At 47.4% G+C, this 27,786-nt stretch overlaps 1 protein-coding gene and 1 long non-coding RNA gene across 3 annotated transcripts; one reads left to right on the forward strand and one right to left on the reverse strand.

Annotated features, from left to right (window-relative positions):
* Positions 1-551: 551 nt before the first annotated feature.
* Positions 552-24,561, forward strand: LOC137305101 (butyrophilin subfamily 1 member A1-like). Of its 2 annotated transcripts, XM_067973886.1 has the most exons (9): positions 552-632; positions 1,033-1,245; positions 4,650-4,734; positions 8,016-8,363; positions 11,685-11,969; positions 12,923-13,042; positions 14,402-14,428; positions 15,421-15,447; positions 20,534-24,561. In XM_067973886.1, the coding sequence occupies exons 3-9, from the start codon at positions 4,674-4,676 to the stop codon at positions 21,064-21,066; spliced, it is 1,401 nt and encodes a 466-aa protein (XP_067829987.1). In that variant the 5' UTR covers positions 552-632; positions 1,033-1,245; positions 4,650-4,673; the 3' UTR covers positions 21,067-24,561. The 2 variants fall into 2 exon arrangements, with proteins under 2 accessions (XP_067829987.1, XP_067829988.1); XM_067973887.1 differs by lacking the exon at positions 1,033-1,245 and having other exon boundaries at positions 560-632.
* LOC137305111 (uncharacterized) lies at positions 695-26,849 on the reverse strand. The gene is made up of 3 exons (XR_010958665.1): positions 26,651-26,849; positions 17,062-17,174; positions 695-3,113 (listed from the first exon to the last, which is right to left on the reverse strand). It is a non-coding gene; the product is annotated as an uncharacterized lncRNA (long non-coding RNA).
* Positions 26,850-27,786: the final 937 nt, after the last annotated feature.

Below are 27,786 nucleotides of genomic sequence, written 5' to 3' on the forward strand. Positions count from 1 at the left end.
ATCTGTATTATTCTGCTTTTGATTCTTTTTCTCCCCCCTGCCCCGCCTTATGAGGTCTTGTTTCTCTTCCACTTCTGAGGAAGGGTTTACAGCCCAAAATGTGGTTGTTGGTGGGTCAGTTGCGTGATTGCACTATTTGTATTTGTTTTCCTGAAACCGGTTTAAATACACATAAAATGATCAAAAAACCTGCGATGAAAGTACAACCGAAAATTGTACTTTAACTCTCCGCTTTGCCAGATTTTCCATGCTTCCCCCCTCCTTTAATATTCTGCTGAAACCATTTACACCTCCTCTGGAACCAGGTAACACCAGAAGGCACCAGTAGGTCTGTTGCTCTGGTAACTATATTTTTATATGTACGTTTGACCGACTGCCTTCTATAAAGGGTCACATTTTGCAGTTAAACAACAAGAATGAGTACGTTCTGTGAACAAGGCAATTTGGAGCCTGGACAAGGTGGCCATCCACAGGTCCTGGTTGGACGCGGCCCGTGGGGGGGGTCACTCTGGCTACCTGCCTCTCTTCCGCGGCCTTGTCTGTGCCCGGATGGCCCATGGAGAAGGAGCACACAGTGTCCGCTGGTTCGCTCGGGGTCTTCCGCGATCGGTGGGCACCGAAGGGACTGGAGGGTATGGTGGATAATGCAAATAATATTAATTAAGTTCATAAGTTTCCTTTGTTTTTGCTTAAGTTCTTTATTGGTTGTGCCCCTCTAAAAAGGGGGCACTTTTATTAGATTTTTTGTTTGATGATTCTGGGACAACCCAGTGTCTCCTCATAGTTTCATTAAGAAATGGCAACTTGGAGGTGCAGATAACCCAATGAGACGCATTACACCAATATACACATTACACCAATATACACCTTTTGGACTATAACCTGGTGGTGTAAGATTCCTTACAATTATTGCACCAATATACACATTACACCAATATACCCACCTATCTCTTGCAGAGTTTCACTCTCTCGGTCCCGCCCATTTATTGTATCCATTTTGTGGAATTTAACTTTATTTCCGTGTCTCCCCAGAGCGGCTGCTGTTCCCTCCCGACCTCCACCCACCGTGTGTCCATTAACTCCACATTAAAGAGACCGGCCCGGTCTGAACCCGTTTATTACAATCTGTTCCTGTGCCCATGTTACAAACTCACCGAAGATGAGCGGGGACAAGGTGCGGGCAGGAAGTTCTGGGTGAGGAGGGTCCCGGTGAGAAGGAAACCGGCTGCTCAAAGTGTGGAACAGGTTAGTGGGCTCGGGAATATTTCACCGCCCGGGGAGTTGGCTGAGAATCATTGGGCCAAAGGGTTCACTTTCGGATTTATCACCGGGAATCAGTGAGCGTGAAACCCGCAGCCCAGTCCCACCCTCCAGACCCTGAGAGCGGGTCCGGGGGAGAAGGAGCAGCTTCACAGATAATTGCGGATTAAGACGGCTATTTGGACCCGTTTTAGCGTAACTAGCCAGAAAAAAACCTAAACAGTTGGTTCTTAAATGGTGCCTGGGTTTTTACCCCCACTCCCTTATCCAGAGGTTCAGTCCCTCTGTGTGAAGACCTTCTTGACAGTACTAAAATGGCCTTTTCATAGGAAGAAAGAATGAACTTGCATTTCTTTAGTGCCTTGCACAACCTCAAGACATCCCAAAGCACTTTACAACCAATGAAGTAGTTTTGAAGTGTGGTCACTGTTGTAATGTAGGAAATGGGCTGCCAATGTGTGCACAGCAAGATCCCGTAAACAGCAATGTGATAATGTCCAGATAATTTTTTTTCATGAAGTTGGTTGAGGGATAAATGTTGGCCAGAATATTGAGGAGAACTCCCTTGTTCTTCAAAATAGTGCCATTTTTTCTTTTACGTCCACCTGAGAGGGCAGGCATGGCTTTGGTTTAATGTTTCATCCGAAAGACAGCATCTCCGATAGTGCAGTGCTACCTCAGTCCTGCACTGGAGTGTCAGCCTAGATTTTGTGCTCAAGTCTCTGGAGTGGAACTTGAACCCACAACCTTCAGATGCAGAAGGGGGAGAATACCACTGAGGCAAGGCCGACACCTAATAGTTTGAACGATTGTCCTATTCACGATTTAGTTTGAGTAACTTTCTGAATCAACCTTATTCCATATTGTTTACTATCTTGTATACATCTCTGTAAGGTCACCTTTTCGGTTGTCTCCTTTTAAAGCTGAGATGCCCAAGTGTCTGCAGTTGCTTCTCATAACTCCATCCTCTGGCACTACGGATCAGTCTCATGCCTCTTCTCTGACTGTCTTCAAGGCCTGAATGTTTCCCTCAGGTCTTGATGGCTGGAACTGGACATGCTACTGAAGATGTGGTCTGACCAGAGTGCGATATAGTTTGTCCATGACTTTGTCTAACTTGTACTCTACTATTTTGCTCTGTATAGTTCAGCATTCCATTTGCTTTTTGAATTGCTGCTTCACGATGACTGGACATGTTGGGGGTTATTTTAACTTTTGGTGAAAGCATAAAATGGGTGATATTGGATTTACCGCCTGTCATATTCCAGGTGTATAACAGGCAAAAGTTCACATTTATCAATTTAATTTGCTATTTATTAAATTCTGAAACATGAAGTTCTAATTTACTCGTGTGATGTTGCTCCAATCGTCATGTTGTGATAGTACAGAATGTAAGTCGACCATTTTCATCACCCCACTGGTCTGTGTGGCTTTAGAGTGTACGGAGTCCAGAAACAAATGAAAGTTTTTCTCTATTAAATGGGCTACAACATTCCATCACTGGGTAGGTGAAGGCTTTGTAGAACACTGAATTAGGCAACAAATCGGGCAGAATGTGTTTGAAAAATCCCATTCTTCTATTGTCCCACTGTCATTACCACCTGTTCGTTGCAGCGCCAATCAGATGTAGTTACTTCTTGCCCCACAATCAGCATTTCTGTTCCAATAACATCATGTTTTACCGTGAAGGTACATTTTGCGAACACATGGTTCTGTTTTCCTGTCACTGTCTGTATTTTTCCTTCCTAATCAACGATCACTGGATAAACGTGCAGAGTCGCCATGGGATGAGCTTTGTGTTGAATGTTGAGAACATGTGATCTTAGTTGCAGTAATATTAGACCAATATGAAACTACAAGAGATGCAATAATAGCAGCAGTTCATTATAACATTCTTTAGTTTCCCACTCACTGTGGTAGCCATATTGTATTACTGAGACAAATGGAGTTGTGGTGGGTGGTGAGATACATTGTGTAGGAGGGAGGGAGGACTAGGCTTACATAAAATCATGGAATGATACAGCAGATAAGGAGGCCATATGACCCATTGTGCCTGTGCTGGCTCTTTGGTAGAGCTAAAAATTAGTCCCACTCTTTCCCCATGGCCCTGCAATTTTTTTGCCATCAAGTATTTATCCAAATCCCTTTTGAAAATTACTATTGAATCTGCTTCCACCGCCCTTTCAGGCAGTGCATTCCAAATCATAACAGCTTGCTGCGTAAATTTTTTTCTCCTCATGTCGCCTGTGTTTCTTTTGCCAATCACCTTAAATCTGTGTCCTCTGGTTACCGACCCTTCTGCCACCGGAAACCGTTTCTCCTTATTTACGCTATCAAAACTGTTCATGATTTTGAACACCTGTATCAAATCTCTTAACCTTTTCTGTTCTAAAGAGAACAACCCCAGCTTCTCCAGTCTCTCTACATAACTGGTACCATTCTAGTAAATCTCTTTTCTGCACCCTCTCGAAGGCCTTGACATCCTTCCTAAAGTGTGGTGTCCAGAATTGAACATAATACTCCAGCCAAGACCTGATCGGTGTTTTATAAAGGTTTAGCATAACATCTTTGCTTTTGTATTTTATGCCTCTATTAATAAAGCCCAGAATCCCATATGCTTCTTTAACAGCCTTCTCAACTTATCCTGCCACCTTCAAGGATTTGTGTACATACACCCCCATGTGTCTCTGTTCCTGCACTCCCTTTAAAATTGTACCATTTAGATTGCCTCTCCTCATTCTTCCTACCAAAATGCATCACTTCACACTTCTCTACGTTAAATTTCATCGGCCATGTGTCTGCCCATTTCACCAGTCTATGTCCTCCTGAAGTTTGTTACTATCCTCCACATTGTTTACTACATTTGAGTTTCGTGTCATCTGCAAATTTTGAAATTATACCCAAGTCCAGGTCATTAATATATATCAAAGAGCAGTGGTCCTAATACTGACGCCTGGGTATTCCACTGTATACTTCCCTCCAGTCTGAGAAACAACTGTTCACCACTACTCTCTGTTTTCTGTCCCTAATCCAGGAAGTATAACTTCTTTGCTTTTGTACTCTATGCCTTTATTTATAAAGCCAAGGATCCCATATGCTTCGTTAACAGCCTTCTCAACTTGTCCTACCACCTTCAAAGATTTGTGTACACACACCCCCAGGTCTCTCTGTTCCTTTACATTTAATTTATTTTGCATGGTGCAAGGGAGATGGGAGATGAACAATCAGGGCTCATTGATGTTAAATGGGTTACACCTCTGCTGAAAAAGCAAAGAAGAATTTGAGAGATTGCATTAATCATTCGTACACCAGCACCGCACAGCTTAATTTCAGGGCCACTGATTATTTTAGTAATATCTCCAAGAAATATAACAAGGATTTTCTTTTAGGTAATCAATTGGTCTGTTACAAAGATGAAAAGAAGATGCTTCAGTATTTTGTTCATCCTCTGCATTCTTCAAACTGCAATACCAGGTAAGAAATGGAGTTTTTATCGTAAATCTTACTGATGCCATGTTTTTATACTAGTCTTATTTACCAGTGTAACCAAATTAGAGCATAACAGTTTTAGGGAACAGGAAAGGGTCAATAGACCCAAAGAAACTCAGCCCCCTTTGATAGATTAACCTCACCCACCTGTGGTTTTATTATATCCCTCAATCTGTTCTCTCTCCAGAGCTACATTCTATTTTGTACTGTCTGGTTCAATGGCTTTCACTAATAACTTATTCCCGATGGGTGAAAAATGTTCCAACTGACATTCCTCCTAATTTCCTAACTTGCAACTAGCGTCCTCTGATATTTATGTCCTTCAACATTTGGGAAGAATTTGCCTGGACTAAGCTTCAGGTGTGTAAGATGTGTGCCCAAATAAATCTTCTTTATAGTTCAGAATTCCAACGCATGCAAAAGAAGGACTTCTTCAATGCATGTTGAAGATGCATGACCGAGCATTGAGGTGCAATAGTAGCAAACAACAATAAAATGGAGGGCTGCAGCCAGACTGTCTCTGGGCAATCTGCAGGGGGAGCCAGCTTCACGGTGGACACCACTTTGCCAAAGTCCCCAGATGACAATTTGGATTTAGCATTCGGTGACGAGTAAACCCAATGGCTGGCGTGTGTCTCGCTGCAGTGATTAGATCCTTCCATTACACCGAATGTGACAGATATTCACCTAGCTGATGAGGAAACACTGAGACTTGGGATCACATGCTGAGGACAGACATTATCTGGAGGCCAGGTATGAGAACACATACATATTGTAGCATGATTCAGCTGGAGAGGCAAGTACCTGCTACAGAAGCTCCACACCTCCAATTAGGGGAACCACCTTTCGACGTGTATGGTTTGTGCTGATATTGTGAGCAGGAGGATGGTGGCAGTGCACTCATAAATGTTATGAGGAGTAGTGCGTCACACCATGACCGTGGGGAGTTGTCTGTCCAGTGAGTACTCAAACCCACATTTGTCAATTTTCTAATGGTGAACATATTTGAAGAAAAGTAATAAAGTGTGTATGCAGAAGTTCTTTGTTCAGAATCAGGAGATGAACTGAGGAACATCGTTAACATGAAGACCAGTGAGTTCAATGCCTCAACCTTCTATACCATCAAAATTACCCTCATGGAATAACGGCAAATTAGCTTAAAGCACTGCTTCTCCTGCCTGGAAGTCACTTCCTCAGCCATTGCCACCACCTGAAACACCTCTTACAGGATCACAAGACCATTACAGATGAGGAAGACCATTTGAACCATCCTAATTCATCCATCCAGAAAGTCCTCTCCTCTCCCATTTCAGCATCCAGGATTTTTGCCTCCACTACTCTTCCTGAAAGTCTGTTCCATTTGTTGACCACTATTTTGTGTGAAGAATTTCCTAATAGCAGTCCTAGATTTATCTTTTATTAGTTTGAACCTGTGTCCCTTTGTCCTACTTTAGTAATTTAATTTAAATTTAAAGTAGTGTTCTGGATTTATCTTTCCCATTCCCTTAACTATATAGATTTATCTCTGTATCTCCAGTCTTGCCTTAAAGCTCAGACCTTTTGACATTAGGGAGGATCAGCCTTGTGGCTCTTTCTCTGTGCTGTCTGACACTTGAATGTCTCCCTTGTGTCTCAGTGACCAAAATTGAACACAGTACTCAAAAGTGTGAGTTTTTTTTTTTGCCCAGAGTTTGGTTCTGACTTCTATTCTACTATTTTAGCTCAGAAGTTTAACATTTTATCGGCTCTGTTGATTGTTGCTTTGCATTGACTGGACATGATGAGCGTTAAGTCTACCAAGATTCCTCGGTCTCTTCCAACATCATGCTTAGCTATTGTGTGCAGAAATTTGAATACTGAATGGACCAGACTGTGTCATTGAGTTCTGGGAAAGCTCCAGCCTTATCCCTGCGCCCCCCCCCCCCACCCCAGTACAATTTTTACAGTTTTCATACTTTTAGAAAACACCGGGGTTTGATATGAGTCTCTTGTGAGAAATAAAATGGGATTTTCAAATTTAAAAGGAGGATGTCATTGATGGTGTTCATTCTCTCTCTTTCTCTTTCTTTCTCTCCATGTTTCCTATGCCCCCCCCCCACTTTGTCAAGCAACGAATGTAACTGTTACCACAGTACCCCCCCACCCTGACTACGAGCCTGAGATGGATGGTCTGAATGTCCTTTTCTCAATCCTGCTTTTTTCATATACTGGCCCTGAAATTCCACAGGTTCTCCCAGTCTCTCCTGCTGTAACTTGGACAGGAAACCGGTGTAATCCCCTGAGCAATGGCAGGAACGGCCATTTACACTGCTTCTTTGATGGTTCCACCAATCTCCTGCCAAAGCTATAGCAGAAGACCTGGTGCAGAAAATAAAGATGGCTAATGGAATGCTGGCCTTTATATCTAGAGTACAAGGGGGCAGAAGTTATGCTGCAGCTATACAAAACCCTGGTTAGACCGCACCTGGAGTACTGTGAGCAGTTCTGGGCACCGCACCTTCGGAAGGACATATTGGCTTTGGAGGGAGTGCAGCGTGGGTTTACTAGAATGATACCCGGACTTCAAGGGTTAAGTTACGAGGAGAGATTACACAAATTGGGGTTGTATTCTCTAGAGTTTCGAAGGTTAAGGGGTGATCTGATTGAAGTTTATAAGATATTAAGGGGAACAGATAGGGTGGATAGAGAGAAACTATTTCCGCTGGTTGGGGATTTTAGGAGTAGGGGCACAGTCTAAAAATTAGAGCCAGACCTTTCAGGAGCGAGATTAGAAAACATTTCTACACACAAAGGGTGGTAGAAGTTTGGAACTCTCTTCCGCAAACGGCAATTGATACTAGCTCAATTGCTAAATTTAAATATGAGAGAGATAGCTTTTTGGCAACCAAAGGTATTAAGGGATATGGGCCAAAGGCAGGTACATGGAGTTGGATCACTGATCATCCATGATCTTATCAAATGGCGGAGCAGGCACGAGGGGCTGAATGGCCGACTCCTGTTCCTATGAAATGCTGGTGGAATTTTCAGGTCACTCTATTTACTGTGCAAGTAATTGTGTGAATAGTACAAAATGTAATAGTTATCATTTTTATAATATTTGTTCCCTTTGCAATTGATGTGAATTTATTTCCTAGATAAATGATTTTTGAAAGATTAACACCAAAAACGGAATTTTAGTTATATTTCACTAAATATTTTCAGAGAAGTTGCAACAAAAATATTTAGATAGTAAGACTGCTAATGTTTGGAATGTTATGTTTTGCCAGAGAAGTTTCGTGTCACTGGACCAGTACATCCCATCATAGTCACTGTAGGTGAAGATGTTGTATTACAGTGCCAACTGGTACCAGGTATATCCCTGGACAATCTGGAGGTTCGATGGTTTAAATCAGACTTTACTTCGCCAGTACACTTATGCACAGATAGACAGGATCGACCTGACGTGCAGGACAAAGCTTATCAAGGGAGGACGGAACTTTTTAAAGATGAGTTTCCCCGTGGAAATGCCTCTCTCAAACTGAAGAAGATAAGAGCATCAGATGAAGGGAGCTACACGTGTTTCATTGATTCCAAATCAAACTATGAGGAAGCAGTGATGAATCTGAAAGTTGGAGGTTAGTCCACTTAGTTACAATATTCAAAGTGGCAATTTTTAAAAATCGTTACTTATGAAGTAGCAAGCTGCGAGCCCGTGAGAAACCAAAACCACAGAGATGTCACTAAAAATTAAAGATTTTTGCTACTAAATCACTGTGCTATCTTTAGTAGAACAGCCCAGGAATCTGTGCTGATGTTCAGTTAAAATTATTCAGTTGTACCATTCACCGTTTAAACATATTTGACACTTTTCAGTATTTTTGATCTTTTTTTCTTCACAGAAAGTGTTTAGGAATGAGTTATGTTTTAAGTGTTATTTTAAAATAGTGAATTTGCACAAGTTTAGAAAAAATCCCCAGGCTCCAGGCATTCAACCTGTACATTAAAACTAGATGAGCCAGTTTGTGGAATTTTGATTCATCCTAGGCCCTTAAGCCAGGATGACCCCTCTCCATTTTGAGAAGAGTAGGAGACCTTTACTTTAAATGCACGCTCCAAGGGGTGAGGAGAGGTAGTGGGTTTTATCAGGCGAATCACCAAATGGGAAAGAGGTCAGAGACAGCCCTCCCATATGCTGGGAACACTGAAAAAAGGACAGAGACACTTGGGCAGTCAGTCAGTCAGTCAGTCAGCCAGCCAGCTCAATCTGGGGAAAAAGTCCAGCCCAATGTGGGGAAACTTGCTCATCTCAAACCCAAAGCCATTAAGAAACAGAAGGCTGACCAGGAAAAGTTAATTGGCATTTTTTTTGCAGTTAATTGAAAGTATCAATCAAGGTGAGATTTGATTACAACTGTTACTCTGTACAGTCACTTGTCGTCTGTAGGAGAAAGCACCTTAATGATTTATCACTGGCCTTGTCTCATTAAAGTCTTTTAGTCCACCTTTGGAAAGATTGGAGGAGCGCATATGCAAAAGACACAATATCCAGTTCACTTCACAAAGGGGTCCGATTGTTGCACTTCCGGGTGATGCTATTGCAAACTTTGGGCAGCAGGGGCACACTCATACTCGTAAGACACTCGGACTGCAGAGGAGTTTGGGAATCTGTGCTCCAGTTCCTGGTTTGAATGTCATAGAATGTACAGCACAGAAACAGGCCATTCAGCCCAACAGGTCCATGCCAGTGTTTATGCTTCACATGAGCCTCCTCCCTCCCTACTTCATCTAACCCTGACAGCATATCCTTCTATTCCTTTCTCCCTCATGTGTTTATCTAGCTTTCCCCTTAGCTTTCCCTTAGATGCATCTATGCTAGTCATCTCAACTACTCCTTGTGGTAGCAAGTTCCACATTCTAACCACTTTCTGGATAATGAAGTTTCTCCTGAATTCCCTATTGGATTTATTAGTGACTATCTTGTATTTATGGCCCCTAGTTCTGGTCTCTCCCACAAGTGGAAACATCTTCTCTGTCTACCCTATCAAACCCTTTCATAATTTTAAAAATCTGTCAGGTCACCCCCCAGTCTTTTTTCTCGAGAAAAGAGCCCCAGCCTGCTCAATCTTTCCTGTTAGGTATAACCCCTCAGTTCTGGTATCAGCCTAGTAAATCTTTTTTGCACCCTCTCCAATGTCTGTACATCCTTTCTATAAGATGGAGACCAGAACTGTGCAGTATATGCCATGTGGTCTAACCAAGGTTCTATACAAATTTAACATAACTTTGCTTTTCAATTCTATCCCCTTAGAAGTGTACTCCAGTGCTTGGTTTGCTCTTTTTATGGCCTTATTAACCTGCGTCGCTACTTTTAGTGATTTGTGTATCTGTCGTCCAGATCCCTCTGCTCCTCTACCCCATTTAGACTCTTATTATCCAGGCAGTATGTGGCCCCTTTATTCTTCTCTCCAAAATATAATACCTCACATTTAACTATATTGAAATTCTGTTGCCAATTACACGTTCATTCTGCAAGTTTATTAATGTCTTCCTGTATTTTGTCGCAGTCCTCCTATATTAACTGTAACCCCCAATTTGGTATTGTCCACAAATTTTGAAATTGTACTTCTGATTCCAGAATCCAAATCATTTATGTAAATGGTGAACAACAGTGGTCCCAGCACCAATCCTTGTGGAACACCACTTTTGCCAGTCTGAGTAACTACCTTTAACCCCTACTATCTGTTTTCTGTTTTGTAGTCAGCCTGCTATCCATCCTCTTATTTGTCCCCTGACTCCACATGCTCTGACCTAAGTCTTGAGTCTACTATGAGCTACCGTATCGAAGGCCTTTTGAAAATCCAAATATATTACATCTACTGCATGACCTTTGTCTACCCTTTCTGTTACTTCTTCAAAGAATTCAGTAAGGTTGGTCAAGTATGACCTTATCTTTTGAAATCCGTGCTGACTATTCTTTGTTATATTTTCGGTTTCTAGATGTTTTTCTATTACATCTTTGAGTATGGATTCCATTATCTTTCCTACAGCTGACGTTAAGCTAACTGGTCCATAGTTCCCTGGACTTGTTCTATCGCCCTTTTAAAATATAGGAATCACATTGTTTGAAAAGGTGGAGAGAGAGAAAAGGAGGCAGAGGGGTTTAGGGAGTAAATTGCAGAAAATAGAGCTGATGGCTGTGGGCTCTGCCACCAGTGTTTGGGCAGACGTACAGAAGACTGGAGGGAGCAGGAGACGATATAAGGCTGGAAGATGCTGCAGAGATGGGGTGGGGCAAGGCCATGGAGGGATTTGAAAACAAGGACAAGGATTCTAAATTTAATGCATGTAGGATTGGTAGCTAATGTAAGTTATTGAGGATGGGGGAGTGATTGGTGAATGCGACTTAGTGCGGGACAGGATATGGACAACACAGTTTTGAACCAGTTGAAGTTGCAGAACTGTGGAGGCCAATGAGGAGAATGCCAAGAGAAATCAAGTCTAAAGGTGAGAAAAGTGGGATTAAGGGTTTCATGCATGGATAGGAAGAGGTAGGGATGGAAGTGGATAATATTGTGGAGATTGAAATAACTGTTCAACTTCATTGAAGTGGCCCAAGCAAGACACCCACAGAAGTTGTAAAGATTGCACCATATCAATATTTGCCAACTGCGGGGCACTAAATTTGTAAATGTTCCAAATTCATTGGCTTTCTGTTCATCTTTTTGTCAACTTTAGTGAAAAAGTAGATGTCAATCAAACAAGGAGTGCTACTTTATACTCTGGTCTGGTCTTTTGTTAAAATTAGTCAATGGAGGAACTCTGATTTCTATATTAATAGCACTTATCGGTCTACAATTCTGATGGATTGTTGCAACTAGATAGTAAACATTAAGAGTAATAATTTTCATTGGTCATGTAAACTTAATATCTTACTGGTAATTAAATGCTAATTGCAGGTTTTGGACACCAGCCTTGGATTCACCTGGAGGGAACCAATAAACAAAGAGTTTGTCTTGTGTGTAAATCTGATGGTTGGTATCCTGAGCCAGGTGTACAGTGGCTGGATGGGAATGGACAAGATGTGACAGCACAATCTGTAACAACACACACAAAGGACTCCAGGGGCCTTTTTACTGTTTTGACACAAATTGATGTAACAAGTGATTCTGTGAACAGATTCTCCTGTCTAATGCAGAACAGTCTACTGAACAAAGAGGAAGAGGCCCATCTCCAGATATCAGGTGTGTGAGCAGCCTTTCATTGTTTTAAAACAAAACTTTCTGCGCAAAAGTGTTTCCTCCTGTCCTGAAGGTACTGATTCCCACAGGATTCCACAGGCCCCTGTTCTCCTCTGCTATATTTTCCTGATGCTATTTGTCATGGGGCCCAGACAGCTGGCTAGTGAACTATTGGGTTATCACAGCCGAGCGCAATCCTGTCCTCTTCTGACATCCACACACACGCACAATCCGGCCGAGGTCACTGGCTGATGATCCACACCAGAACTGTTAGGGAACTTGTTTTCCTCCTTGGGCCAATTTTATTACAAACTGCTGCTGCCCTAGCTATGACCAGCTCACTCAGTGGGGACAGAAAATGGAACCTGGGATCTTCTGATCGTATGGGTTGGTTACACACTGGTTTACCAGCTGGGCCATTTGGGAACCAGCTGTAAGCAGCTTTTAATGTAATATCATGGCCTCCTTTGTGCTCCACATTGGCAGCCATGGAAAGCACCCCTTCTGTAGAATTTCTTCCACACTGTTTTTTCCCCTTTGTTTTCCTTCCTCACATTTCCCCATTGTAATTCTATTGGGACCAATGCCTGATTTACCAATATCAATACATGGTGTCAATTGGCACCAACCTTCTCCTCTCCGTTGAGGTTGTAATGTTTAGTTCCTTATACTTTATACTTTATACCTGGCACGCACTTCTTGCAGGGATTATGTAACCCCCTTGATCTGTACCCAATAAATCGATTTTACATAAACCCTGAGGCCAGGTTGAGCCGATACTGACACGGGTGCCCACCAATTTATGTAAATGCCCTGACCTCAGGTTTCGGATGGGGTTATGGGTGCCTTGGGCCAGCAGCTATGGGTATGATGCCTCTGAAACTTGGGGCACGAAGGTCTCTTCCACACTATTGGGCACCACAGATCAGACACTGATTCTGTTTTTTATTTTACAGATGCATTCTTCCCTAAGGTTAACGCGTGGCTGGTGACTTTCTGGGTGGCTGCAGGCCTTGTGATTACGGCTATTGCTCTTGATATAGTGTTCCACAGAAAAAATAATAAAAAGATTAAAGGTAGGAGCATAAGTAACAGTTTGGCGTTATTCCAGTAAAACGGCTGTAAAATGTTATGCATGCAAATTTCTTGGGGGTGAAATGAGCGTGGGCAGGGTCACAAAACAGGCAATATCGCATTGGTCGCCCATTAAACGTTCCATTGATGTCAATATAACTGAATATCAGGCGTGTGGTATAACAGGCGGCAAATACGATTCCATCTGTTTTGCATCCCTGCCTCTATCCAATTTCACCCACCTTGTGTCTGACACACCTCCTTCACATCTCAGTGTCAAACTATGTTCAAAAAAAGAAAGCCAATCATTTCCTAAAGGTTTTTTTATGACCTTGATATGCTGGATCTCCCCAAGGTCATGAGCCAGAAATAAGCAGCTACAATTACCCTCTAATTGATCTCAGCATGTGCCTACTTAGACCACTGGACTAATGAGAGGAGTTGAGCAGTACCTTTTAAAAAGACAGGCCAAGTGAAACACAATTCTATCTTGGCAGCGAAACACCACAACTGCACTCCAGAACCGAGACTACCCACAAGCATTGCCACAGGAGATCAGCCAATAAATCTTAATTATTAATTAGATTCAAGGGAGAAACTTCTCTGATTTGACCTTTTGGATACAGTTACAGTTTTGGAATTTAATCCACAAACAGCCTAATGGTCAATATGGTTGGACATCTATCTTTACTGCCTGTTATCCTAACTCACACCAAATCCTGTTCATCCATCACCCCTGTACTTGCTGACCTGCATTGGCTCCCAGTCCAACAATGCCTTGATTTTAAAATTCTCACCCTCCTGTTCAAATCCCTCCATGGCCTTGCCCCCTCCCTATCTCTAATCTTCTCCACCCTCTCAGGTGGATGATAATGATCCCATTGCACTTTCTAAAGAAGAGCAGGGGAGAACTCCCCGGTGTCTTGGCCAATATTTATCCCTCAACCAACATCACTAAAAAAACAGATGGTCTGGTCATCATCACATTGCTGTTTGTGGGATCTTGCTGTGTACAAACTGGCTGCTGAGTTTCCTACATTACAACAGTGACTACACTTCAAAAGTACTTCATTGGCTGTAAAGCGCTTTGGGATGTCCTGAGGTCGTGAAAGGCGCTATATAAATGCAGGTTCTTCTTTCTTACATTCGGTCAAGATTTTGAACCTCAAGAGTGTTAGAATTTTAAAAATGTGGTCAATTATTTGTTAGAATTTTCAGAAGTTTATCTTTTGGATTTGTTTCACATTTACAATGGGAAGTAAGTATATTGTGTGCTGTTTGTACACCCAGTATTCCTATACAGAATGTGCCAGTAGCTGCAGAATCTCACACTAACACATCCCTATGTTATTGACTTTCAGAACTACGACTGTTTTGCACTTTGGAAGGTAAGCTATCTCTGAACCAGTTCAGAGCCCTGATTTACGGTGACTGAATCAGAAAACTCTTGTTTTTATTGCTCAAAATTAGGGGAATTTTGAGGAATAAATGCTGTGATTCCATATATTTTCACAAGTACTGAAAACCAATGGTAGAATTAAAGTGGAAAAGGCACCAAGCCCCGATGGCATGCATCCTAGAATGCTGAGGGAAGTCAGGAAATAGTAGAGGCTCTGAGTACCATCTTTCAAACATCCTTAGATGTGAAAGTTGTGCCAGAGAACTGGGGGGTTAAATGCTCTGCTCAAAAAGAGAGAAAGGGATAAACCAGGTAACTACAAACCAGCTAGCCTAACATCAGTAGTGGGTAAGCTTCTAGAGTCCATAACACAGGATAAAATTAACACTCGCCACAATAGGTTTGAGTTAATCAAGGTTGGCTTACATGAATTTGTAAAAGGCGAGTTATGTCTGATTAAATTTAAGAGTTCTTTAAGGAAATAATGGTGTGTATATCGAGCTGCATAAGAGGCTTGTTGATCAAATGAAGGGACAGGGTATTAAAGTGAGCAGCATGGATCGGAAGTGGTTTAAAGGTTGTAAAGAGGGCTGTCCCTAGTGGTCAATGTCGGGGCCATTGCACAATTATCAAAATTTGCAGATGACACAAAAATAGGAAGCATGGCTAACTGTGAAGTGGACTGTAAGTGACTTCAGAAGGACATGGAGGGGCAGCTTTTCCTGTTCCTGCACCCGGGGTCATTGGTTCATCTGGACACAGTGAATACAGGAAAATTGGGTGGAGAGAACTGTATGCCCACAAGGGAACCTGCCCTTAAATTAATGGACAGAAGATCACACAGGCGCCATTGGATTTCAGTGCAGGCTGGTGAGAGGAGAACTTTCTTCATTCCTAATTTGCAACGGTACAATTGACCGATTTTATTTGGTGGCCAGTGAGAAATGCAAAGCATGATGATTTGTGTATTTTTACTTGCAGGTTATAGTGACCAGGCAATAAATTATGGTAAGTACAGAACTGTAATACAAAACAACAGTAACTTGCACTTGTATTGTGCCTTTTAATGTCGTAAAACGTCCCAAGGCAATTCACAGGAGTGTCATCGGACAAAATTTGACACCTGATATTAAGACAGGTGAAGAATTAGGTTTTAAGGAGCATCTTAAAGGAGGAAAGAGGTGGAGAGGTTTTAAAAGCTGAGGGCCGAGGCAGCTGTGGGGCAATGGAAATCGGGGATGCACAAGAGGTGAGAATTGGAGGAGCGCAGCGATCTCGGAGGGTGATAGGGGTGGAGAAGGAGGATAGAGATAGTGAGGGGTGAGGCCACGAAGGGATTTGAACACTCGGATGAGAATTTTAAATTTGAGGTGTTACTGAACGGGAGCCAATGTAGGTCAGCGAGCACAGGGGTGATGGGTGAACGGAAAACATCCAATAATTCTATATATACATTTAGAATAACACAGAAAATTGATATTCTGTATGAGAATAAATGTCACTAAAATTAAAGCACAGTTCCTGAACACTTCAATGTTAATGTATCGATGAATGAGCTTTAACAAATGTATATGTTAAACATCAATTGTGATTATGAATGAGGTTGGGTGTTGTCCTCACTTGCTGGTGACCATGAATCAAGCTTTAATCTGGTCGGAAATCTCCCTCGTGGCTGCTGTTCACGGAGGGATATTTTGTGTTCAGTCCCTCCTGCCTGTACTCTAGTGGATGCCTGATTCACTCCGACTGTAATTGCCAGAGGCTCTGTGTCCAGGGAGAAGAGATGGGGAGATAGGTCGCATCCCTGTGGAGTGGGAATGCAGTGCAGCTGGGACCATTGTTGCACAGTGGATGTGGGCTGTAAATACATGATTTCAATCTACTTCTTGAATGTGTCAGCAACGGCCATTTTCTCAAGGATCGTCAGAAGGAATTTTGACTTTGTCCAGTCAAATGCTTGACTTTAATGAATACACTGAACGCTACAGTCATACAAGTGGCAGTCTTTACCTTAGTTACTGGTAGCAGTAAATCCAGTTTTTAATCTGGATAAAATATTTCCCCAGTTGTCACTGCATAGCGAGATGCAGAATTCTCTGTTAGTGACAGTGATTTTAGGAGAGGATTGGGAAGCTTTTTCTCGAGTCCCGGCTACTTCTGTCAGTGGAAATGAGTGTAAATTTGGAGCTGCGCTCAGACCGGAGCAGACGTTCATTTCAGGCATGTCAGGGGAGCAGTTTCTCAGACATGAGGAGGGAGGAGGAGTAATTTTAACCTAACTCGCCTGGCGGGAATCTCACAGGATCGGATGGAACACGCTCTGGGTTTTACACCTTGCCCGATATTACTGTCCATTGACTTCAATGGGGAGTAAAAGCGGGTGGGATGTAAGACCAGCATTGTATCTGATCTTGACTGTTTCCCGACAGGTGGGTTAGGATAAAATTGCCTCCGAGGGGTCTTTTCAGGACCAAAGCAAAGGGAGAATTGCTCAGGTTGCTGTGCGTAGGAATATTGTAAATACATTCAAAAATACAGTCTTGTTCACCCTCCATTCTTCCTTCACTGGGTGACTGTACATCCGCCCCCTCCCGATCCCACACCACCTAAAAAAAAACTTACATCTTTGACTTTTCTTCTGGCTAACTGTCCTAATTCCTTCCCTCTTCCGACTCAGCTGCTTTAGGACTTTCATTGTATGAAAGACGCCATAAAAGTGGAATCTGCTGTTGAGCCTGGAAAACAAACACACACAACTTTAAAATGATGAGAATACAAAAAAGTGACGCTTCGGCCCCATCCCCCCCCCCCGTCCCCCGTGACGCTTCGCCCCCCCCCCCGTCCCCCGTGACGCTTCGCCCCCCCCCCCGTCCCCCGTGACGCTTCGCCCCCCCCCCGTCCCCCGTGACGCTTCGCCCCCCCCCCGTCCCCCGTGACGCTTCGCCCCCCCCCCGTCCCCCGTGACGCTTCGCCCCCCCCCGTCCCCCGTGACGCTTCGCCCCCCCCCGTCCCCCGTGACGCTTCGCCCCCCCCCCGTCCCCCGTGACGCTTCGCCCCCCCCCGTCCCCCGTGACGCTTCGCCCCCCCCCGTCCCCCGTGACGCTTCGCCCCCCCCCGTCCCCCGTGACGCTTCGCCCCCCCCCGTCCCCCGTGACGCTTCGCCCCCCCCGTCCCCCGTGACGCTTCGCCCCCCCCCGTCCCCCGTGACGCTTCGCCCCCCCCCGTCCCCCGTGACGCTTCGCCCCCCCCGTCCCCCGTGACGCTTCGCCCCCCCCGTCCCCCGTGACGCTTCGCCCCCCCCGTCCCCCGTGACGCTTCGCCCCCCCCGTCCCCCGTGACGCTTCGCCCCCCCCGTCCCCCGTGACGCTTCGCCCCCCCCGTCCCCCGTGACGCTTCGCCCCCCCCGTCCCCCGTGACGCTTCGCCCCCCCCGTCCCCCGTGACGCTTCGCCCCCCCCGTCCCCCGTGACGCTTCGGCCCCCCCCGTCCCCCGTGACGCTTCGGCCCCCCCCGTCCCCCGTGACGCTTCGGCCCCCCCCGTCCCCCGTGACGCTTCGGCCCCCCCCCCCCCCCCCCGTGACGCTTCGGCCCCCCCGTCCCCCGTGACGCTTCGGCCCCCGTCCCCCGTGACGCTTCGGCCCCCCCCCGTCCCCCCCCCCCCCGTGACGCTTCGGCCCCCCCCCCCCCCCCCCCGTGACGCTTCGGCCCCCCCCCCCCCCCCCGTGACGCTTCGGCCCCCCGTCCCCCGTGACGCTTCGGCCCCCCCCCCCCTCCCCCCGTCCCCCGTGACGCTTCGGCCCCCCCCCCCCCCCCCCCCCGTCCCCCGTGACGCTTCGGCCCCCCCCCCCGTCCCCCGTGACGCTTCGGCCCCCCCCCCCCCGTCCCCCGTGACGCTTCGGCCCCCCCCCCCCCCCCCGTCCCCCGTGACGCTTCGGCCCCCTCCCCCGTGACGCTTCGGCCCCCCCCCCCGTGACGCTTCGGCCCCCCCCCCCCGTCCCCCGTGACGCTTCGCCCCCCCCCGTCCCCCGTGACGCTTCGCCCCCCCCCGTCCCCCGTGACGCTTCGCCCCCCCCCCGTCCCCCGTGACGCTTCGCCCCCCGTCCCCCGTGACGCTTCGCCCCCCCCGTCCCCCGTGACGCTTCGCCCCCCCCGTCCCCCGTGACGCTTCGCCCCCCCCGTCCCCCGTGACGCTTCGCCCCCCCCGTCCCCCGTGACGCTTCGCCCCCCCCGTCCCCCGTGACGCTTCGCCCCCCCCGTCCCCCGTGACGCTTCGCCCCCCCCGTCCCCCGTGACGCTTCGCCCCCCCCGTCCCCCGTGACGCTTCGCCCCCCCCGTCCCCCGTGACGCTTCGCCCCCCCCGTCCCCCGTGACGCTTCGCCCCCCCCGTCCCCCGTGACGCTTCGCCCCCCCCGTCCCCCGTGACGCTTCGCCCCCCCCGTCCCCCGTGACGCTTCGCCCCCCCCGTCCCCCGTGACGCTTCGCCCCCCCCGTCCCCCGTGACGCTTCGCCCCCCCCGTCCCCCGTGACGCTTCGCCCCCCCCGTCCCCCGTGACGCTTCGCCCCCCCCGTCCCCCGTGACGCTTCGCCCCCCCCGTCCCCCGTGACGCTTCGCCCCCCCCGTCCCCCGTGACGCTTCGCCCCCCCCGTCCCCCGTGACGCTTCGCCCCCCCCGTCCCCCGTGACGCTTCGCCCCCCCCGTCCCCCGTGACGCTTCGCCCCCCCCGTCCCCCGTGACGCTTCGCCCCCCCCCGTCCCCCGTGACGCTTCGCCCCCCCCGTCCCCCGTGACGCTTCGCCCCCCCCGTCCCCCGTGACGCTTCGCCCCCCCCGTCCCCCGTGACGCTTCGCCCCCCCCGTCCCCCGTGACGCTTCGGCCCCCCCCCCCCCCCCCGTCCCCCGTGACGCTTCGGCCCCCCCCCCCCCCCCCCCCCGTCCCCCGTGACGCTTCGGCCCCCGTCCCCCGTGACGCTTCGGCCCCCGTCCCCCGTGACGCTTCGGCCCCCGTCCCCCGTGACGCTTCGGCCCCCGTCCCCCGTGACGCTTCGGCCCCCCCCCGTCCCCCCCCCCCCCCGTGACGCTTCGGCCCCCCCCCCCCCCCCCCCGTGACGCTTCGGCCCCCCCCCCCCGTCCCCCGTGACGCTTCGGCCCCCCCCCCCCGTCCCCCGTGACGCTTCGGCCCCCCCCCCCGTCCCCCGTGACGCTTCGGCCCCCCCCCCGTGACGCTTCGGCCCTCCCCCCGCAAATTTTTTCCCTTCAAGTACTTATCCAATTCCCTTTTAAAAGCCACGTTTGAATCTGCCTCCACCACCTTTTCAGGCAGTGCATTCCAGATCACAATCACTCGCTGCGTTAAAAAAAAGTTTCTCCTCCTGTCGCCTTTGATTCTTTTGCCAATCACCTTAAATCTGTGTCCTCTGGTTCTTGACCCTTCCACCAATGGGAACAGTCTCTCTTTGTTTACTTTATCTAAACCCTTCATGATTTTGAACACTTCTATCAAATCTCCTCTCGACCTTCTCTGTTCTAAGGAGAACGACCCCAGCTTCTCCAGCCTATCCACGTAACTGAAGTCCCTCATCCCTGGAACCATTCTAGTCAATCTTTTCTGCACCCTCTCTAAGGCCTTCACATTTTTCCTAAAATGTGGTTCCCAGAATTGGACACAATACTCCGGTTGTGGCCGAACCAATGTTAATCATAAGTTCATCATAAGGTTCATCATCACTTCCTTGCTTTTGTACTCTATGCCTCCAATTATAAAGCTCAGGATCCCGTATGCTTTTTTAACTGCTATCTCAACCTGCCCTACCACCTTCAATGACCCAGGTCTCTCTGTTCCTGCACCCCCTTTAGAATTGTACCCTTTAGTTTATATTGCCTCTCCTTGTTCTTCCTACCAAAATGTATCACTTCACACTTCTCTGCATTAAATTTGATCTGCCATGTGTCTGCCCATTCCACCAACCTGTCTATGTTCTCTTGATGTCTATCACTCTTCTCCACAATGTTCACTACACTTCCAAGTTTTATGTCATCTGCAAATTATGAAATTGTGCCCTGAATGAGTCTTTCTAATTCTGCCTTTTTCCCTCGCAGCCTCTGTGACCCTGGATAAGGAAACAGCCCATCTGAAGCTTGAGGTATCTGATGATCGGAAGAGTGTGAGATGGACCGAGACAAGTAGAAGTCTCCCTGACAACGAGAAGAGGTTTACTGACTTTCCCTGTGTGCTGGGATCGGAGGGATTCTCATCGGGGAGACACTACTGGAAGGTGGAGGTAGCAGGGAATCAGGAGTGGAGTCTGGGAATGGTTGCAGAGTCTGTCGACAGGAAGGGACAGATTGAACTGAAACCTGAGAATGGATTCTGGACCATTGAGTGCCTTGGCGACCAGTTTGTGGCAAACTCCTCCAGTCGAACAGCTATCTCTCTCGCTGAGATCCCCAAGAGGATTGGTGTTTACCTCAGTTACAAGTCTGAGAGCGTTTCATTTTACAATGCCGACACAAAGTGTCATCTCTACACTTTCCGTGGGAACAAATTCACAGGGAAACTTTACCCTGTTTTGCGTACTTTGAAAAATGAATGGCTGAAAATCTGTCCTAGTTCAGTACAAGGTTTCTGGTGACAAAGTATGTGAAATCCACAGTTTAATACATGGGATGAAATTGGACGTGGGCAGGGATGTGAAACAGGCGCTATCGCACTGGTTGCCCGTTTTCAGCCCCGCCCTTTATCGACCCCGCCCTTATTCAGTTCCGTTACCCTCAATTGGACTGAATATCGGGCATGTGATCTAACGGGTGGCGAACGCGATTCTCTCTGTTTCCCGTCCCTGCCAATGTCCAATGCCACTCCCATTCATTCAAAGGAACCCATGAAATTATAAACAATCTATCCATTTAATAAGACAATTAAATGCAGAGCCACATTAATAGTTTTTGGGCCATGGGCGCCAAGAACATTTGGGACCCCCTCCTCTCCTCACCCACTGCACAACATTCCCCTCCCACCCCTCCATGAAAACCTTTCAGCAGCATCAGTATCTACTCTTGACAAACTGGTACCTTGAGGAGTAGCATGGTTTGTTGCCATGTTCCCCCTATACTCCCTTCACTAATGGCCATTATTACAGGTGAAGCATGAATTGTGAGCTGTGAAGGAGACACCATGGTCACTTGCACTGCTGAGAGGCTGCGATCGTGCCTCCTCGCCGCTGGGAGCAGCTGTTGACTGCACGGAGCAGGCGCTACCAGTCTCCTTAGTACCAGGGTCTGGGAGCCCACTTGGGTAAATTAAAAACCCCGCAGGGTCTGAATGTTGTATGTTCAAGCCCCACACCTGGCTGAGAGTAAATGACCCGAGCAGACAGTCCAGTGCAATACTGAAGGAATCAAAAAGAAAGAACCTGCATTTATAAACATCTTTCAATACCACAAGACATCCCAAAACACTTCACAGACAATGAATTCTTTTTGAGGTGCCATCTCTGGGTTGAGATGTCTAGAGGTCCTGTCTGTCTGTTCAACTGGATGTTAAAGATCACGAGGCACTTTTCAAATAAGGGCAGGCAGATTTCCCATGTCCTGGCCAACGTTCCTTCCTCAATCAATTGATGGATCGGGAGGAGTTGGGCAATGGAATATGGACTTATTTACAAAACTGACATGGTACATTGCTCCTTTAAAGTGGTGGGCTTTTTGGTGAATGGCCTTAAAATTTACAGCAGGATCTCCGTTATCTACAAGAAAGTTAGTGGGAGTCAGGCTGGGTTTGCATAAAGTGATTAATACAACTGAGTGTTTTTAGCTGATTTCTCACAGACTGTGGGTTACTGGCCCAGCAGGATAAGTAGTTGTTACCTGGATGGCCAGTACCTGATAGAATTTACTATTCCTGTATTAAGGACACCAGTGGGAATCCGAGTTTCATGTCTGAGACCAGTAGAGTCGGGTTACCAACACTTCATTTCAAGAAACTGCATTTTACATTGAAAATGGAAACATGTGGTCTTGTGTGCATAGGCTGGACACTTGATTATATAATCAAAATAAACCAAAGGCTAAAAAACTCAGTGTCAGATTAAATATGGGGGGACTGGATTATTTCCCCATTTCCACTATCTGTTGGGGGTCCCCTCCATCATGGCAGATAGTCGAGGTTCTATTATAGTTTATTTCTCGAGAGAGGAGATGTTGACGGTGTCTCCCTGTGCTGATTGGATCAGTTCCCGCTATTTGATTACAGTTTAGGTTTTAGAGTTCCTCGTGTGTGGCCCTGATGGCTCGGTGGGTAAATGCACAGCCTGGTGTGGTACTGAGCCAGGCAGAGCAGAGAGGGCCCCGGCCTGATCCCCCAGCCTGTGCTGAGTTAACTGGTCTCAGATAGAGCAGCGGTACGGATACTACAGTTGGCAGAGGGTAGCCTGGGTGATGGATTTCTGATCGCGATCCAGTGACTCTGCTGGAAGTGGCCATGAGGTGAGGACACAATTGAGCTCAGCTCTGCTGTTCCCAAGCCTCGAGTTAGTGCCTTCAGGAGAAGGGGTGAGAAAATTGAGATTGGGGGACTTCGACAAAGAAAGCCACATTATAAAAAGGCGATTGACTGTGCTGGTGCTCTGCTCACTGTTCCACGGTGTATGCTGCACTCCACACATGGTGACTTCCCAGTCTGAGCTGTGCTGCCGTATAAACTGGAGTGAAATCTCCTTGACAATCCGTAACGCATTGAGGAATATTGTAGTTTCCAAATTATTTTTTCATGAGGAAAGTCTGTCACCATAGTGTGGAAAATTTAAATGCCCCTCCAGTGCCACACATCAGTTCTGAGCTGTTGGGGGCTCACTGGCAAATTGTTCCTACCAGGTATAAAAACAGAAAATAGCAGGCCAGTGAGTATCTGTAAAGGGAAAAGACCAGCTATTGATGTTTTAAAGGTTTATCTTTACCAGTGGCTGACTGAGATGGTGGATGGGAGACACGCTCCACTCCTCAGCCTCGGGCTGTTACTAAGTGCAGTCGAGCAGCCCCAATGCACATAGAAACATAGAAAATAGGATCAAGAGAGGCCATTCGGCCCTTTGGGCCTGCTCCGCCATTCAAAATGATCATGGCTGATCGTCTAACTCAGTACCCTATTCCCACTTTTTCCCCATATCCCTTGATCCCTTTAGCATTAAGAAATATATCTATCTCCTTCTTGAATACATCTAATGACTTGGCCTCCACTGCCTTCTGTGGTAGAGAATTCCACAGGTTCACCACCCTCTGGGTGAAGAAATTTCTCCTCATCTCAGTTCTGAATGGTCGTATCATGAGACTTCTGGACTCCCCAGCCATTGGGAACATCCTCCCTGCATTTAGTCTGTCTAGTCCTGTTAGAATTTTATACGTATCGATGAAATCACCTCTCATTCTTCTAAACTCTGGTGAATATAGGCCTAGTCTACCTAATCTCTCCTCATACGTCAGTCCTGCCATCCCAGGAATCAGTCTGGTAAACCTTTGTTGCACTCCCTCCATGGCAAGGACATCCTTCCTCTTGTAAGGAGACCAAAACTGCACACAATACTCCAGATGTGGTCTCACCAAGGCCCTGTATAACTGCAATAAGACATCCCTGCTCCTGTACTCAAATCCTCTTGCAATGAAGGCCAACATACCATTCGCCTTCCGAACTGCTTGCTGCATGATTCTCTCCCACCCAGCTCCTGTGGCCAAGTGTCCGCAGTTATCTCACCGTGCAGGCAATATTTCTGCTGGGTCAGTATTCATTTTTGTAAAGTGTTGTTCTATGGCAGGTTTACAAACTGTACTTCCTGATTCAACTAGGTGTTTGTCATGAAAATATTACCAGGAAACTGGGTGTTTTAAAGGCCGGCTCTGATATTTTTTATTTGCTTTGCTCTCTTTAGATAAATGGTAAAGATTTCAAACCCTGATCCCACTATTGGACCACACTTTGTTTTCTCCCATTTACTGAATGTCACAGTTTGTTTTATCTCCTTCTTGCATCTCAATTACTTTGATCATAATTGATGTAAATATTGTAAAACACTCTTTTCTCCTAAAAATGACCTTGAAAACTGTATTAACTGACTTCTATAATTCTGAACACTCAATAGATCAATAAAGAGTCTGTTGTAATCTCCCTGCTGTATTGTATGAAGGTTGGGTTAGGGATCAAGAGTTTTAAAAGGAAAGAGAAGGCATTAGATCAGAGCTGTGTCACACACATTTTAAAAGCCAGATGAATTCATGTTGGATTCACAGCAAGGCAAAAGCTAGATGGCCATCCTGTTGTATGGGGTTACTGGCTTTCCCAGGTACATAGATGGTCCCACATTGCTTTGCAAGTCCCTACATTTAACCCCCTCAACAGAAAGGGTTTCCATTCCCTGAATGTTCAGATTGTGTGTGACAACAGGAAAATGTCAATGTGAAATTAGTGGAAAGTTGCCAGGAAGCTTTCACCCTGCGCTCTTAAAGGAAGAAAAATACGTCTATGGACAGTAAGTGGGTGATACGAATAATAGTCCCACTACAAGTTACATGAATAGTGCCAGGGCAGTGCTACAGAGGGACATGCCTCCACCAAAGTGGCCATTTAGAGGATCATCGTGGATTTAAAGGGGCATTTTTGCTGCGACCGGTCAGGAGGGGCTGTATAAAACGTTCAGCTCGTGTGTCCCACAGAATTAAGCACAACTTCGCCATCCATTCCTGGGGAGGTGGTCGTAGTTACTTTGAGGCAGAATTATATGAAGGAGAGGATCAGGATGACTGTCACTCACAGGACTACTCAATGACGACTGCAAAGGACATCAGAGTACAATTGATCAATGAAGTTTCTCATCTGTTTATCAAAGTCTACCGATGTCACCAGTGCCGTAATTATCAGAGCATCCCAATTTACAAAGGGGGCCTCAGACAGGCGTTAGACCCCTTATTTACATATGCAAAGACCTCAACGCCTGTTTCAAGATATTATTTCATCCCGATGTGAACAGCACTTCCAGGGACGAGAGAGAGATCTCTGACTGGGAACCAGGTCTCGATCCACCCACAGAAACATGACACCAGCAGTTTGAATCAGGAAGTACTGAAACTGATCATAACTTCCAGATAGCTCCTTGCCATTTATGGTACTTTGTGTTTTAGGGTGAGTGGCTACAATCATTAACTCAATTCAGTTTATGGATCTATATCTTACACCGTGTTTCACCAGAGGGTTTGGAGTCGGCAGTGAGTTCGGTTCGGAGCAAAGTGCAATGGAATCTCGATCTCCGCCTCCTCCCATCCTCTCTCCAATCCCTCTCTCTCCCTGCCCCCTTCTGCCAACCCTCCATGAACCTTCACCCTCCCTGCCTGGATTCAATTATCCCCCTCTGTCCTCTAACCCTGTTTGTCCTTTATAATGCTCCAGATTTTTCTCCTTGTGTAAAATTCGACAGGACATAGACTGGTATACTGTCAGTACTGGGGGGAGGAGGGTGGAGGAGAGGGGAGGGAGGAAGTGAGGGGGAAGGGCGGAGGGGAGGGAGGAAGTGAGGGGGAAGGGCGGAGGGGAGGGAGGAAGTGAGGGGGAAGGGCGGAGGGGAGGGAGGAAGTGAGGGGGAAGGGCGGAGGGGAGGGAGGAAGTGAGGGGGATGGGCGGAGAGGAGTGGAAAGGGAGGGAAGGGGGAGGGGGCATGCGGGGTCCGATTGCAGGGTGTGTAAAGAGGTTAGCGTGGGGGTAGCACTCCACAAGCAGTGATGTCAATGCACGGCCCTGATGGATCCGGCCCTTCTCACCTCCTTTTACCTGCTGGGATTCCCGCAGCCTGGGAAACCCGGCCTCCATGAGTTAAAAATAAAAATTTAGGTAAGATGGAGGCACGCAGCCTCTGTGAAAGATTTTACTGACTGACTGACCCGCCTCCTGAGAGCAGGTTGGTCGCCCACCCTCCCGACCCACCTCGGTTAAACCTGGAAGTGTTGGAGCCGGTTGCAATTTTTACTTCCTGCCCAATCCCAACCCACCCGTTTTTGGGGGTTGAAATTCCCCCCATTGTGTCTGTGAGTGGGACTGATGTTGATTTCCAGAACCCGACACACAAATCAGGAGACAGTGGGGGAGGGGGGGAGATTGTTCAAACTCCATTCTTCCTTCACTGGCCGACTGTACATCCGTCCCCTCCCAATCCCACACCACCTAAAAAAAAAACTTACATCTTTGACTTTTCTTCTGGCTAACTGTCCTAATTCCTTCCCTCTTCCTACTCAGCTGCTTTAGGACTTTCATTGTATGAAAGACGCCATAAAAGTGGAATCTGCTGTTGAGCCTGGAAAACAAACACACACAACTTTGAACGGTATTTAATTGTAAATTGAGGCCCCAATCTCCTCCTTTGTGCATTTTATTATTTGTATCCCCATAAAATGTCACCGGTTTAAAACAATGAGAATACAAAAAAGTGACGCTCCACCCGCCCCTCCCCCCGAGACGCTCCACCCGCCCCTCCCCCCGAGACGCTCCACCCGCCCCTCCCCCCGTGACGCTCCACCCGCCCCTCCCCCCCGTGACGCTCCACCCGCCCCTCCCCCCGTGACGCTCCACCCGCCCCTCCGCCCGTGACGCTCCACCCGCCCCTCCCCCCGTGACGCTCCACCCGCCCCTCCCCCCGTGACGCTCCACCCGCCCCTCCCCCCCGTGACGCTCCACCCGCCCCTCCCCCCGTGACGCTCCACCCGCCCCTCCCCCCGTGACGCTCCACCCGCCCCTCCCCCCCGTGACGCTCCACCCGCCCCTCCCCCCCGTGACGCTCCACCCGCCCCTCCCCCCGTGACGCTCCACCCGCCCCTCCCCCCGTGACGCTCCACCCGCCCCTCCCCCCGTGACTCTGGTTGGTGTGTGACCTGCCTTGTGGGACAGCCGATGTTCTGCTGTTGCCGGATTTTCAATTCCTCCCCTCGGAGCGATTCCCTTTTTGTGTTCAGAAACTGGAAATCTGTTAGAAACACCGCACTGGGTGAAAACATCAATACTGCCCGATCGCAGGGATTGGGAGCGAAAATCTCCAGCAGCTTATTTTTTATTTGCTTTGCTCTCTTTAGATAAATGGTACGGATTTCAAACCCTGATCCCACTATTGGACCACACTTTGTTTTCTCCCATTTACTGAATGTCACAGTTTGTTTTATCTCCTTGCATCTCCATTACTTTGATCATAATTGATGTAAATATTGTAAAATACTTTTTTCTACTAAAAGTGACCTTGAAAACTGTATTAACTGACTTCTATAATTCTGAACACTCAACAGATCAATAAAGAGTCTGTTGTAATCTCCCTCTTGTATTGTATGAA

This window comes from Heptranchias perlo, chromosome 39 (assembly GCF_035084215.1).
Source record: "Heptranchias perlo isolate sHepPer1 chromosome 39, sHepPer1.hap1, whole genome shotgun sequence".
Taxonomy (NCBI): Eukaryota; Metazoa; Chordata; class Chondrichthyes; order Hexanchiformes; family Hexanchidae; genus Heptranchias; species Heptranchias perlo.

Bases quoted from the DNA above. Each gene is read 5' to 3' on its own strand.
- LOC137305101 (XM_067973886.1), top strand. From the start codon at position 4,674: ATGAAAAGAAGATGCTTCAGTATTTTGTTCATCCTCTGCATTCTTCAA. The intron at 8,364-11,684 runs GTTAGTCCACTT...TGCTAATTGCAG, and splicing joins GATGAATCTGAAAGTTGGAG to GTTTTGGACACCAGCCTTGG. The intron at 11,970-12,922 runs GTGTGTGAGCAG...TTTATTTTACAG, and splicing joins GGCCCATCTCCAGATATCAG to ATGCATTCTTCCCTAAGGTT.